Source organism: Chrysochloris asiatica, unplaced genomic scaffold (assembly GCF_000296735.1).
Source record: "Chrysochloris asiatica unplaced genomic scaffold, ChrAsi1.0 scaffold00041, whole genome shotgun sequence".
Classification (NCBI taxonomy): Eukaryota; Metazoa; Chordata; class Mammalia; order Afrosoricida; family Chrysochloridae; genus Chrysochloris; species Chrysochloris asiatica.
The window spans coordinates 8,491,182-8,505,304 of record NW_006408559.1 but is presented as its reverse complement, the minus strand read 5'-3'; the positions used below and the strand labels follow the sequence as shown (position 1 = coordinate 8,505,304).

Sequence of the window (14,123 nt, the reverse complement as noted above, 5' to 3'; positions counted from 1 at the left end):
AAAGAACTGAAGAAAAACTTCAAAACTTGATTTGCAATATTGAAAGATTTTATGGGCAAAATCAAGTCCTGGTGTAGTGCTGTAGGGTAAGTATTATTCGAACCACAATGTCGGTGGTTCAAACTCACCAACCACTTCTCAGAAACCCTATACAGGGTTGCTGTGAATCAGAATCAACTACACAGCATTTACTAACAACAAAAACTTGGACAAAATATTGAATGATACAGAAAGCAAGCATCCAAAGAATGTAGAAGGAATACCATATGATCAAGAACTGATAAAGTAAGAAATCAAAGCTGCGCTGAAGGCATTGATGAGAAAAGGATTTCAGGAATTGATGGACTACAGATGGACAATTTTCAACAAACTGATACAGTGCTGGAGGTGCTCACTCATCTATGCCAAGAACTTTGGAAGACAGCTAGCTGGCCAAATGACTGAAAGAGAGCCATATTTGTACCCATTTCAAAGAAAGGTGACCCTACAGAACACAGAATGTCAAACAATATTAATATCACATGCAAGTAAAGTTGTGTTGAAGATAATGCCAACATGATTGCAGCAGTGCATTAATAGGAAGCAGTCAGAAATTCAAGCCAGATTCAAAAGAGGACATGGAGTAAGAGGTGTCATTACTGACATCAGATGGACCATTAACTGAAAGCAGACATGCCAGAAAGAGGTTCATTGACTATGCAAAGGCATTCAACTGTGTGGATCATAAAAAACCTATGAATGATAATTTGGAATTTTAGAACATTCAGTGTGCTCATGCAGAACCTGTACATGGAACAAGAGGCAGACGTTCAAACACAATAAGGGGATACTGAATGGCTTAAAATCAGGAAAGGTGTGTGCTAGGGTTGTATCACTTTTACCATACTTTTTAAAAAAAGTTTTTATTGTGAGGTTTACATGGGAGAACATCAGCTATACACTCATCCTGTCATATTTCGTTTCATTGCAATGATCACAATCCTCTCCATGCATCATCAAATAACCCCAAAGGGTACACCCACAGGCCCGCCCCCTGGCCACCAGCACACAACCCTTCTCCCTCCCTGAGTGCAGTGTCCCCAGCTGCTCCATCTGTCCATGTCATCTTCTCTGTCTCCATCCCTGGCATCACTGCTTCTCTGGGTAGGGTCCCGCTCTCCATTCTGCTCACTTGATGGTCCCAGAGACCTCCGCTCCTGGGCTGTAAAATCAATCACTCTCCTCCTTTTGTCAAAAAACATCTACCTCTATATATTTCCTAGCCTCACAGTCAGACCTGATGGCAATTATTCACTATTGTACCACAAGAGTCTTATCCCCATTTCTTGTCGCCAGCCCGGTCCCAACGGGTAGGAAATCATTCAGTTCACCATACTTTTTAAATCGTATGAGAAGAAATAATCTGCGAAGCTCTATTATATGAAGAATGTGGCATCAGGTTTGCAGGAAGGCTCATTAACAACTTGTCATATGCAGATGACACAACTGTATTTGTTGAAAATGAAGAGGACTTAAAGTACTTACTGATGATGATCAAAGAATACAGCCTTCAGTATGGGTTGCACCTCGATGAAAATATAAAAATCCTCACAACTGGCCCAATGAACATCACGATAAATGGAGAAAAGATTGAAGTTGTCAAGGATTTCGTTTTACTTAGATCCGTAATCAATGCTCAGGGAGGCAGCAATCAAGAGATCAAATGAAGCATTACAATGGGCAAATCTGATACCAAGGACCTCTTCAACATGACTGAATGAACAGAACTCAACCCGAGGAAGAAAGAAGAGGGAAAAAAAAGAAAGAAAGTATCATCTGATACAACTTGATGAACTGGACCTGCACCTAAAACTGAAGTAGCTCAAAAGAGGAAACAATTCCCGGCTACAAGAGTTATTCCCACCCCCTACACAAAAAGAGTGGAAAGGGATGGGCAACTTGAACATTGGCTATCCAAAATGGGGGGAGGGATGCAAAGGTAAGAAGTGACTGGCTTACAAGCTTTCAAGAAGGAACCTAGATCCACAGGGCAGGGAGGATAGTGGAGTCTCCAGTGAATAGTACCCAACCTGTCTAGGAAGGGCTGATGAAAAGAAATGCAGATGGGTCTCATGGGATACAATGGTGAAAATTATTACCAGCACTGATTGTGAGGACTGGAAATGTGAAGGCGGATATTTTATAGCAAGGAGGGGAGTGATTAACTTTTCAGTCTAGGAGCGGAGGGCCCTGGGACCATCAACGGAGAAGAGCGGAGAGCGGAACCCCACCTAGAGAAGCAGTGAGGCCTGAGATGAAGACAGAGAGGATGACGTGAAGAGATGGAGTGCCTGGGGAGCTGAGACCCAGAGAGGGAAAGGGGCTGTGTGCTGAGGACCGTGGGTGGGTGGAGGGCATGTAGGGTATACCCTTTCGCTGGGGGATGATGCATGGACGGGATGAAAGCTAATGTTCCCCCATGTAAACTATTGCTCAATACACAATAAAACATTTAAAATAAATGTTGAAGAGCAAAAACGTCACTTTGAAGAGTAAGGTGTCCCTGACCCAAGCCATGGTATTTTCAATCACCTCATATACATATGAAAGCTGGACACTGATGCATTTTAATTATGATGTTGGGGGAAAATACTGAAATTGCCATGGGCTGCCAGAAGAACAAAAATATGTTGGAAGAAGTAAACCAGCATGCCCCTTAGAAGGGAGGATGGTACGGCTTTGTTTCCTGGACTTTGGACAAGTCCTTGGAGAAGGACAGCAAGCTTGGTAGAGTTTCAGTGAAAACAAGGAAGACCTCCAAGGACATTAATCCATACGGCGGCTGTTTCAATAGGCTCAAGGATGCCATAGGACTGGGAAGTGTTTTGCTCTGTTGTGCATAAGGTCACTGTGATTTGGAGCCAACTCAAGGGCATAAGGGACTCCTGGTGTGACGCTGTGGGTCAATGCGCTAGACTGCAAAGCCCTTTGAGCTGCAAGGTTGGTGGTTCAAGCTCACCAGCTGCTCCTCGGAAACCCTATACAGGGTCGCTATGGGTCGGAACTGACTCAACGGCACTTAACAACAACAAGGGCACTTAAAACAACCACCACAAACATTCAAATACTTAACATGCAATCTTTTCTGTTGTTAAGTGTTATTGAGTCCATTCTGGCTCATAGTAACCCTGTACAGGGGGCTTCTAAGGAGCAGCTGGTGGGTTTGAACCACCAACCTTGTGGTTAGCAATCCAGTGTTTTTCCTACAGTAACATACCAGAGTTCCTAATGAAATACGGGTTCCCTCTAAGAAACTTATAGACAATATTCATTTCTATTCTATCATTATTTTCTTTGAGCTTTATCTCTGATATATGGTTTAAAATATTTGGACCAGTTTTTCAAGTTTAGTTGAAAAGATAAAAGTCTTTTGATGTTTTCAGTCCCTCCATGATGCATGACACAAGATTTGTAATATTGTAGAAATGGGGTAAAAGGCACTGGGAAATTTGAAGAGAAACAAAAGAACAAATACCTGATTTGAGCATGGGAACGGCTCACTGTCCTTGTTTTAAATATTAAAATATTTGGAAAATAACAGAGATTTGGGAGATCACCAATTTAGAAGTTTGAACTTTCCAGATTAGACCTTGCTGGGGAAAATAAAGCATATATTAGAGTAACAACATCTCTTGAAAAGCAATTATCCTGTGGGTGATAAACATCAAACTCTCTTACTGCTTCTGTTCTGATACCAGCGGCACACCCAGTCCTTCTTTATCTGATCCTAACTACCTGGAGCAAGGGTGAGTCTCACACGTCCTCCAAAAGTCAAGTCTGTCCAACATTTCAGATACCAGTTGTAAGCTTGTGAGTCCCCAGGGCTTCCCTCATTTCTGACCTGCTGGCCACCATCTGGGAATCTCCTTTTATGGCTCAGAATTCTAGCTCCTGTCCCGCTCTTTTCTGACTTGCTGTCTCCCTCTACTCCCTCAGGTTCCATTGTTGTTAGGGCCGTAGTCGCAGTGTGTTCAGACCCAGAGCGACCCTGCATAGGGTTTCCAGTGAGGGGCTGGTGAGTTTGAACCGCTAACCTGGTGGTTCAAACCGACTTTGTGGTCCAGTGGTTTATCCCTGCAGCACCACACTTGGCCCTGGAATGACTCACAGACTCCAGGGAAAGTGGTATGTTTAAAGATTACAGTTTTCTTTCAGTAAAAGATACAAATGGAGAGACACAGATGACAAGGTCTGGGAGAGTTCCCAACACAAAGCTTCCAGGTCTCAGAGGGCACACTACCTCCCAAGTACATTGATGCCTTTCACCAACCAGGAAGCTCACAATGACCTCAGTGACTAGAGCTTTTCCTGGGCCTTGTTACACAATGCAAACCCCAACCCCTATGCCCAGAAGTCAGTCAAGATCAGAAGATGATTTCTCTGATCTTGTCCTGTGAAGAGGTCATCATGAGGTAAGTCCCTCTGGCTTGGCTAGTCCCACATCCCAAAGTCACATCTTGCCTAACCTCTCCAATCTGGAATATTTATTAAGGATACTTAAACCTTTAAGGAAATTCCAAGGTTTTAGAGATAATCTCTCAGGAATCTAGGACAAAAAAAGTCTTTGGACAAGGTTAAATTCTTTACCCTACCTCACACTTTATAGTTGTACTTAGCTTAATGCCATACATACATTGCCAACTGGGGATTTTTATATGTGGAATTGGTTCTTGTGTTGGATTTTGGAGTCATGATTTTGAGTAGGGAGGTCAGGCACTCAGTCGGAAGCCCAGAGAAATGATCTAAACAGGTCACACAAGAAATGAATGGCCAAACTAGACTAAACTTTCACTATTTCCAGTCCAGAGATTGGCTTTTAAGTGTTTCATCATATTCCAAGTAATCTTTATAAGGGGTGGGGAGGAGAAAAGAATGCATAATTGAAAAAAGTCCATTAAGCCCCCCACAAATATTTCTTGAGTGTGTAATGCTCAGAAAGAGGGACTCTTTCTGAGTGTAAGGCTAGTTCCAGCAGCCCAGCAGATATTCCTCATGGACTTTATTCTGCAGTCCTGGCAGAAGACAGAGAAACCAAAATAATCCTAATGTAAACAAAAGGAGCTCTGGTAGCGTAGTGGTTACGAATTGGGCTGCGAACCGCAAGGTCAGCAGTTCGAAACTACCAGCTGTTCCCTGGGAAAAAGATGAGGCTTTCTGCTCCCATAAAGATTTATAGCTCTGGAAACCCTGTACAGGGTCGCTATGGGTTGGAACTGACTCCACGGCACTTAACAACAACAACAACAACAATAAAGAAAACAAAAAAGTCAGGTGGTGGCTACTGCTATGGAAAAAACCGAAGCAGGGAGATATAATAAGCTTAGGACGTGCCGGGGGCAGAGTCAAATCTTGAAAACTGAAGCTGAAATCTTGACATCTTTCCTAAAGTATTCAAATAGCCCACACTCAGACTGTGGGTCATTCTCCAAGGACACCTCACTAGTCCTTCTACCGTGGATCCATTTAGTTGTCCGTATTTGAGGACTAAAGTGAAACTTTCGTTTCCTTTGTTGTTGTTGCTGTTGTTAAGGGCCATTGAGTTGATTCCAGGTTGGAAATGCTGACCTTGGAGTTTGAAGTTCAGTGCTTATCCTACAATGCCACACCAGGAATCCCTAAGCACTCAGAAATGCAGTTCTAGGAACATTTTCTGCCTGTCTAACAATAATTGAAGTCCTGGTGTGGCAGTTAATGTGCCAGATTGCAAAACCGTTTGAACTACAAGGTTGGCGGTTCAAGCTCACCAGCTGCTGCTTGGAAACCCTATATAGGGTTGTATGGGTCGGAATTGACTTGACGGCACTTGACAACAACAACAACAACAACAACAACAATAATGGATGCTGTCGTGAGTTGACGCCCACTCACAGAGACCCCACTGCCACAGAACAGAAGGTAGCTGAGTCCTCAAATCTTCGGGGTGTGCCCCCCAAACCACACGGCCCTCCTTCCACTACATTATCAGACAACATTCTGGGGTGCTCTATGGTGTTGTCACTGGCTGAGTTTTGGAAGTGGATCACCAGGCCTTACTTGTGAATCTGCCTTAATCTGGAAGCTCTGCTGAAACTTGTCCACCTTGGTGAACCTGCCACTATGTGAAACAACAGGGGCATAGCTTGCTTCATCACTGCAACATGTAAGCCAGCATAGTACATGCACTGACTGAGGGCTGGTAGAGTTTATATACAAATATGTTGTTGTTAGATGCCGTGGAGTCAGTCCCTACTCACAGTGACCCTGTAGAGGGGTTCCAAGACTTAATCGTATGGGTGCAGAAAGCCTCATCTTTCTCCCACAGAATGGACTAGCAGGTTTCAACTGCCGATCTTGTGGTTAGTAATCCAGTGCTTATCCTATAGTGTCACCAATACTCCATATACAAGTATTGTTGTCAAGTGCTGTCGAGTCAGTTCCGACCCATAGTGACCCTGTGTAGGGTTTCCAAGGTGCAGCCTGATGGGGTTGAACTACCAACCTTGTGGTTAGTGGTCCAGTGATGATCTTACAGCACCACGCCAGGTCTCCGTATGCAAGTATGTTGTTGTTGTTGTTAAGTGGCATCGAGTCAGTTCTGACTCATAGCAACCCTGTATAGGGTTTCCAAGGCTGTAAATCTTTATGGAAACAGAAAGCCTCATCTTTCTCCTGGAGAACCACTGGTAGTTTCGAACTGCTGACGTTGAGGTTAGCAGCCCGACTCGTAACCACTACGCTATGTGCTCTTTGTTAAAAATCTTGTAGAGATCATATAGTAGATTATGTAAGAAAATGTAAAAATAAAAATCATCCATATTCCCACATTTAGAGATCATTAATGTAAACATTTAAGTCTGGAAAGATATAATGTTCTGTAAGAACATGCTGTTCTCTGGGAATTAGACAAAATCTGCCCAGTGCTTTACTCACAGTTGTGTTTCTGAAATGTAATTTTTTTCATAGTAATAAACTGAAACCCACGTCAAGACTTATGAGTAGAGGACATAGTCGAATAAATGATAATATGTCCATAAATAGAATCATTAGGAGTGATGTATAGTATAAAATCAGTTCTGAAAAGAACTTTTACAAATGTATGCAGATGTTTGTTTTAGGGTGCTAAGTTTAAAAACCAGAGTACACAACTGTATTTGCAGTGAATTACAAATCCATGTATGTATGCAAGGACAAGAACCCTGTTGTGGTATGGTAGGATAAGCACTGGACTGCTAACCGCAAGGTCACAAGTTCAAACCCACCAGCCACTCTCAGATACCCTATTGTTTTGTGTTGGAACTGACTTGACAACACACAACAACGACAATGTATGGACAACGATGTAAAGAACTCAGGCAGGAGGATCTTCATGCTAGGCACGAAGGCGAGTTCTATTTCCTTGTTTACAGGTGATCCCCAGTTTATGAACTTCCTACTTACACACTAACTCACAGTTATGAACCCCAGTAAAGGCTATTATATTAGAAATCCAAGGTACATTTGTACAGTGGTTCATAATAACAAACAAATGCTACTTTTAACTCATACCAAAACTTATTGTTATTACTATACTATTATGCTAAGAAGGTGCATTGTTAGCATAATGGATTATGAGGTGGGCTGCTAACTATAAGGTCAGCAGTTCGAATCTACCAGTTACTCTGTGGGAGAAAGATGAGGCTTTCTGCTCCTGTAAAGATTTACAGCTTCAGAAACCCTATACAGGGTCACTATGAGTCCAAACTGACTCAGTGGCACACAGTCACCCCCACCACCATTATCTTAATTTAAGACTAGACTGCTAATCACAAGTTAACCACTGCTAACCACAGTGAAGAGCAGAGATGTCAGCTTGAGGACTAAGGTGCTCCTGACCCAGGCCATTGTGTTTTCAATAGCTTCATATTGATGCGAAAGCTGGACAGTGAATAAGGAAGATCGTAGAAGAATTGATGCCTTTGAGTTGTGGTGTTGGAGGAGAATACTGAAAGTGCCGTGGACTGCCAAAAGAACCAATAGATCTGTTTTGGAAGAAGTGCAGCCAGAGTGCTCCTTGGAGGCCAGGATGGCTAAGCTTTGTCTCTCCTACTTTGGACATGTAGTCCGGAGGAAACAGTCGCTGGAGAAGGATGTCATGCTGGATAAGGTGGAGGGTCAGAGAAAAAGAGGAAGACCCCCAACGAGATGGATCAGCCAGGTGGCATCATTGATGGACTCAAGTGTGGCAGCGGTAGTGAGGTTGGCTCAGGATCGGACATTGTTTTGTTCTGCTGTGCATGGGGTCGCTATGAGTCGGTTCTGACTTGATGGCACCTGACAACAACAACAACAACCACAAGGTTGGCGATTCAAACCCACCAGCCATTCCTTGGAAACCCTATACAGGATCAATGTGAGTCAGAATCGATTTGATGGTATTTAACAACAGCAACAATATTATGTTAAAGATGTTTCATTGTGTCTGGAAGGATTTCTTGAACTTTTCTTATATATGCGTCCTATACAGTATACTGAGACACATTTGACTTTAGATAGAAGCCATAGCTTCTATTCTGACTTAAAGACAGAATTAGGAATGGAACTTGTTTGTAATCCGGACACTGCTTTGATAATCTTCTGTATGGTCCTAAATTTCTATAATGAGTATATATCATTTCTATGATCACAGTTTTTATTTTTTGTTCTTTTAATGAAGGCACAAAAATTTTAAGTGTTCACTACAAATAGTATTTCTCAAAGCCAAGAATCTGAAGGAAATCCATGAAGAATACAAATACCTAAAGAGCCTGTCCAGGTGGTTAACAGACACGCTCCCTGCTCCCATGAAAGTACAACCATGGTACACTTTGTTAGATACAAATGAAGATGTCTGCACAGTTTCACCCTCCACGCATTAAACTCACAAAGGAAAACAAGAGTTGATGAGACCCCCTCGGTGTCACCAGGGAGGACTTGATGAGACCCCCTCGGTGTCACCAGGGAGGACTTGTCCAGGATTGCCTGTGTGAGTTTTCTTGGTAGTAATCAGTTCCATCAGGGCTGGGAACAGCCCGCCCTCAATGCTGCTGGCTCCTCCTCTGTGGTGGGACCAGCCCTCCTTAACAGTGCTCAGAGCACCCTCTGCTTCTCACCCATCCGCTCAGATCCCTGTCCACACTGACCATGGCCACCTTCGTGGAGCTCAACACCAAAGCCAAGATGCCCATTGTGGGCCTGGGCACCTGGAAGGTAGATATGCATGTGTGTGGCCACATGCCTCCCTCCTGGGGCTCTTGGCCATGTTGCCCTGTCTGTGATCAACAGGGAAACTGCCAAGGGGTGGAGAGTGGGGAGGGAGATCTCACCCTGGTCCCTGCTTCAGCAGAGTCAGGCTCCAAACATCCAGAGGGGCTTTACTCAACTTGGCCAGAGCTTCCCAGCTAGGATCCAGTTTTAAGCAGATGTTGGGCTGAGAAACAGACTTGTTTCCCAGGGAAGTTCTAGAAGACTTTCCTCTGCTCTCGGCTCCTTGGTTCTGGGACCTTTAAAGGGGCCACACACTGCCCCAGCCCTGGTGGGTGGTTGAGATGAGGAGACAGGGGAGTTCAGTCCTGTGACCCTAGCTGTAGACAGTGTGGTCCTGGGATCTGCTTAGAAATTCAGGTTCTCAGACCAACCCAGGCCTTCTGCATTGGGGGTGGGGTCCCCTTGCAGTTCAAGTTCCCGAAGTGCAACCTTCCTGAATAAGCCTAGCACCTGGGTGGGGAGTCTGGCTCCGATTTTTCCCAGCTGCGTCATTGGTGGATACAGGTACAGTCTACACCCTAGAGCCCAATGAAGCAGCCTAGGTGCTTCTCTTAGTTCACCATTCTTTACTTAGAATATTGTCCCATTCTCTTCCAACTCTGCCTTCTGCCTTCTTTTGCATTTCCCACTGTTGTTGGTGGGTGTCCTGCAGTTGGCTCTGACTCATGTACCACAGAATGGAACATGACTTGGTCCTGCGCCGTCCTCACGACTGTTCTGATGTGTGAGGTCATTGTTTCAGCCACCCTAACTAGTAGTTGTTGTTGTTAGAGCCCTTGGGTTGATTGAGACCCTGTGTGATGTATATGACAGCATAGAACTGCCCTGTTTCTAAGCTGCAATCTTCCATGGAAGCCGCCTGTCAGATCTTGCTCCTGAGGAACCAGTGAATGGATTGAAACCACTGACTTTTCTATCTTCTGGTTAGCAGACAGTGCTTAACCGACACTTAAGATTCTTCAGCTCCAGGTCACTGTTCTCCTTTGCACCCTTCTTTCCAGCTCCTTTACTGCAGAGGGTGATATCCTGTGGTCCCAGCGCTGGGCCTTTCTCAGGAAGCTCACTGGATCCATCTGGGGGGAGTAGATGAACCCCAGCCTCTCTTCCTGGGACAGGGCTGTTTCATCCCAATCAGAGCCACGGCTCTGTACAAACATGACCAAAAATGGATTCATGACCTCAAGAACCTCTGCTCACCCAGAAAAATGGCAGAACAGTTTTCTGAATTAGATGTGAGCATGTGGAGGGAACCCCTTCAGGTTCGGGGCACAGTGGAACGGTGGGAGGACCTGGGGAGGCTGAGTTACTGTCCTGCCCACTTCTTGTCCAGAGCTGCACAGTTTGTTTTGTCAGCTTTTCAGTGTGTTTGTTATTTCATCACAGAAGACCTTTGAAAAAGGTTTGGCGGAAGTTCCGTATACAACCCTTTTCTTCCCTTTCTCTTTATAATTGCTGGATTGGCCAGGCTAGATTAAAACGTGTGGTGTTGTGGGTTAATGCGTCAGATTGCAAAGCCATTTGAACTGCAAGGTCGGCAGTTCAAGCTCACCAGCTGCTCCTTGGAAACCCTATACAGGGTCGCTGTGGGTCGGAACTGACTCAACGGCACTTAACAACAACAACAATATTTCTGATGTGGTTTCCTTTTATTTGCCCTCAAGGACAAAAGGATTTCCTTTTCCCCCCTTTTCTGCAACAGTACTTTTGTGATAGTTCACCACCACCCAAGGCTTACTGGGCCCCTATGCTGAATGTTTTCCATCCACTGGTGCCCTTAACTAACCCAACCATCCCCTGAGGCGGGTGTTGTTATCAGTCTCATTTTGGGGGAAGGCCAAGGCCCTAGCGGCCCTGGAGCCTGGATTTATCTGAACTGATCTTCAAGAGCCTTATCACTGTTTGGAGAACTTTACTGCCATTTCTTTTCTGCCAGATCATTTCCAAGGGCAGTTTTCAGCCTGGTCTTTACAAAGGGGTGACCAGGAACCACAGTCACCCCCTCTTTAGAAAGGAGCCATGAGTCATGCACACCCATCTGGGGACCTGTCAGGTCTGAAAGGTTAACCTGTAAAGAGTAATCAACTTTTGGTTAGAATGAAGTATGAGCTAAAATCACAAAGCCAACCTGCTTTCTGTGCCCTGATGTCCTCTGGAAACTGGGGCCCCAGTGCAGCCATGGCTTGGTGAGCTGGGCCACATAGGGGTGTCCTAGGGAGGTGGTCAAGGGATGAGAGCACATGATGGTCTTCTCCTTAGTCTGCTCCAGGTCAAGTCAAAGAGGCTGTGAAGACAGCCATTGATGCGGGGTACCGCCACATCGACTGCGCGTTAGTGTACAAGAACGAGAGTGAGGTGGGGGAGGCCATCCAGGAGAAGATCCAAGAGAAGGTTGTGACACGAGAAGACCTCTTCATCGTCAGCAAGGTGCCCAAGGCCTGTGGGGTAGGAGGGAGGTCTTAACCTCAGGGCAGCCAGAAGTGTTTGGCTTGGTCAACACCAAGGATTCTTCAACCTTTCCTATAAGCACAAAGTTGTTTGCCAGCTTTATGCTATATAACCTACCCAGTACCCTCATAACCACACTCCCAGCCAGAATGGAATGGAAGATGCTGCCCCTGGACTCCTTCCCTGAATTGGATTTCCATTGTGGGAATCCAATCCACTGAGCCACAGTGATGTTCGTGACCTCCTTGTCCATCATGGGATGTAGATGTTCAGTGTTGATCACTGGCTGAGCATATAGTCAGGGATGGATCCAGAAGCCACCTTTTCAGACAGTGGTTTTTAGAATTCAGCTCAGAGGGTCTCTACAGGGGCTGTTTGGAAAACCTTGAGAGTCTTTTTTTATTTCACATATGAATTTCATTCTCTTTCAGCATAGTAGAAGGCCTGTTAGCAAATGTTATAAAAAAAGGGAAATATTGGTCTGTAGGGTTGAGGGCAGCTTCAGGTACTGGAAAGAGCATGTACCATGTATAGTGTTGAGTCTGGGTGGGCTCTGTGAGAAGTCTTCCTGGGGGCCTAACAGACTGGAGACTCAGTGCTGCACAAAGAGGACCTTCTCCCCAAGGCAGAAGAGAGATCGGAGTCTAAGTTAGACACAATTCCTGCTCTCAGTGCTCTATAGCTAAGTGAGGAGTCAGAGTCCAATGTGTCCACTGACAGGAGGGACACATAACATGCTAGGAGAGCTGAACAAAGAAGCTGCCCTCAACACTCAGGAGTTGCCTTAACCTGATGAGCCCTGGTGACCACGCCCACCTGCCTCACGGTCTGAACCATCCCCAGGTTAGACCCAGGGGCAGGCCACTGAGGTGACGCAGCCCTCCTTCCCAGCACTGACCCTGGGTGTCTCTCTCTGCAGCTGTGGCCCACCTTCTTTGAGAGGCCCCTGGTGAAGGAAGCCTGTCAGAAGACCCTCAAGGATCTGAAACTGGACTATCTGGACATTTACCTGATTCACTGGCCTCAGGGGCTTCAGGTTGGAGCCACTCCCGACCCTTTTCATTATTAAGTCAATGTCGAGGTCTCCTCTGAGTCCGCTGTGGAACTGCTGAGGGGAGAGCTCTTTCCCTTCACGCCTGCAAATGGCAAGTGACCAACAGGCTGTGATGGAGCCAAGGACTGGCTGTCAGGGATGCCAAGTCTGTGGTGTGGAGTTGGCCATGTGAGGGGTCTTCTCTCAGTTTGTCTGAGAGGGCCAAGGTTTTCTGGCAGCCCACAGAGGTTGTCCTTGTCCTGATTCCCTGTCCAGGACGCCTCTCCTGGGAAAACTCCTGGGAGAGGGACTATCCCATCACAGCACTTCAGGGCTCAACCCTCTTGTAATCGAAGCACCCTGGGTGTGACATGTTGGAGATAAGCACAACAATGCTTGCTCCTGAAGGATCTCTGGTAGCGTAGTTGTTACAAATCAGACTGCTAACCTCAAAGATGAGGCTGTCTGCCCCTGTAAAGATTTGCAGCCTCAGAAACCTGTGCAGGGTCACTATGAGTCGGAACCGACTCCACACTACTTAACAACAACAACATGCTTGCTCCAGAGGGTGATCCATCCTCACTGAAGACTCAGAACGCCTTTCCTGGGCTTCCCTCTGCTCCTGTAAAGTGGGAGGCAATATGATGCCCAAATCTCCTGTCTCATGTCCCGCCAGGGGATCAGCAGGATACCATCCTCCCTCCAGGTGTCTGAGCCACCATGGGAGAAATGTACCAGCATCTTCTCCAGGAAACCCACACTTGAGACCCAACGTTTGTCTCCTGGTCTTGAAATTAGCTTGTCCTCACGTGTATATGGGCCCATGTGTGCCCAGGGTGATAATGGTGGCTTTTAGAATGTATTAAGGATGGATTTTGAAATCTGCCAGCAGTTTCTAAAATACGAGAATTTACTTTAAGACAGTGGAGTGGTTTATAGATTTCATTTAATGTCAAGATTTTTAAAGTTGTAGCCTAGGGCCTGAAAAGACAGCGTGCAGGTGTGGTTTAGCTGATGAGGGAAGTTCAGGAATCTGAAACCCCGGGACCAGAACTCAGGTATTCAGCGCAGATTCTAGCTTAAGCTTTTTTGGTTTTTGTTTACAGCCTGGGATGGAAATGATCCCCAAAGATGACAAAGGCAATGTATTACTTGGTAAAACAACATTCGTAGATGCCTGGGAGGTAGGTACCAGCTTTTTCTAAACAAAAACTTTCCATCGGTGATCTGTGTTCTCCATGCTATGGAAAAAATGGTTTATTCATCTTAAAAAAAAAAATCTCATAATGCATTCCTAATAATATGGACTCCTAGTGTGGCACTGTAGGATAAGCACTCAACTTCA

At 45.4% G+C, this 14,123-nt stretch overlaps 2 protein-coding genes across 2 annotated transcripts in view; one reads left to right on the top strand and one right to left on the bottom strand.

Annotated features, from left to right (window-relative positions):
* AGBL3 (ATP/GTP binding protein-like 3) overlaps nucleotides 1–9,150 on the bottom strand; it is a 103,382-nt gene extending 94,232 nt beyond the window's left edge. The window contains 1 exon segment of the mRNA XM_006861231.1: nucleotides 9,147–9,150. Coding sequence (XP_006861293.1) covers nucleotides 9,147–9,150 — 4 coding nt within the window.
* A 27-nt stretch (nucleotides 9,151–9,177) lies between these two features.
* LOC102823683 (aldo-keto reductase family 1 member B10-like) overlaps nucleotides 9,178–14,123 on the top strand; it is an 11,821-nt gene continuing 6,875 nt past the window's right edge. The window contains exons 1-4 of the mRNA XM_006861230.1: nucleotides 9,178–9,243; nucleotides 11,557–11,724; nucleotides 12,665–12,781; nucleotides 13,885–13,962. Of these exons, the coding sequence (XP_006861292.1) occupies nucleotides 9,178–9,243; nucleotides 11,557–11,724; nucleotides 12,665–12,781; nucleotides 13,885–13,962 (429 nt within the window). The remainder of the gene's footprint in view (nucleotides 9,244–11,556; nucleotides 11,725–12,664; nucleotides 12,782–13,884; nucleotides 13,963–14,123) is intronic.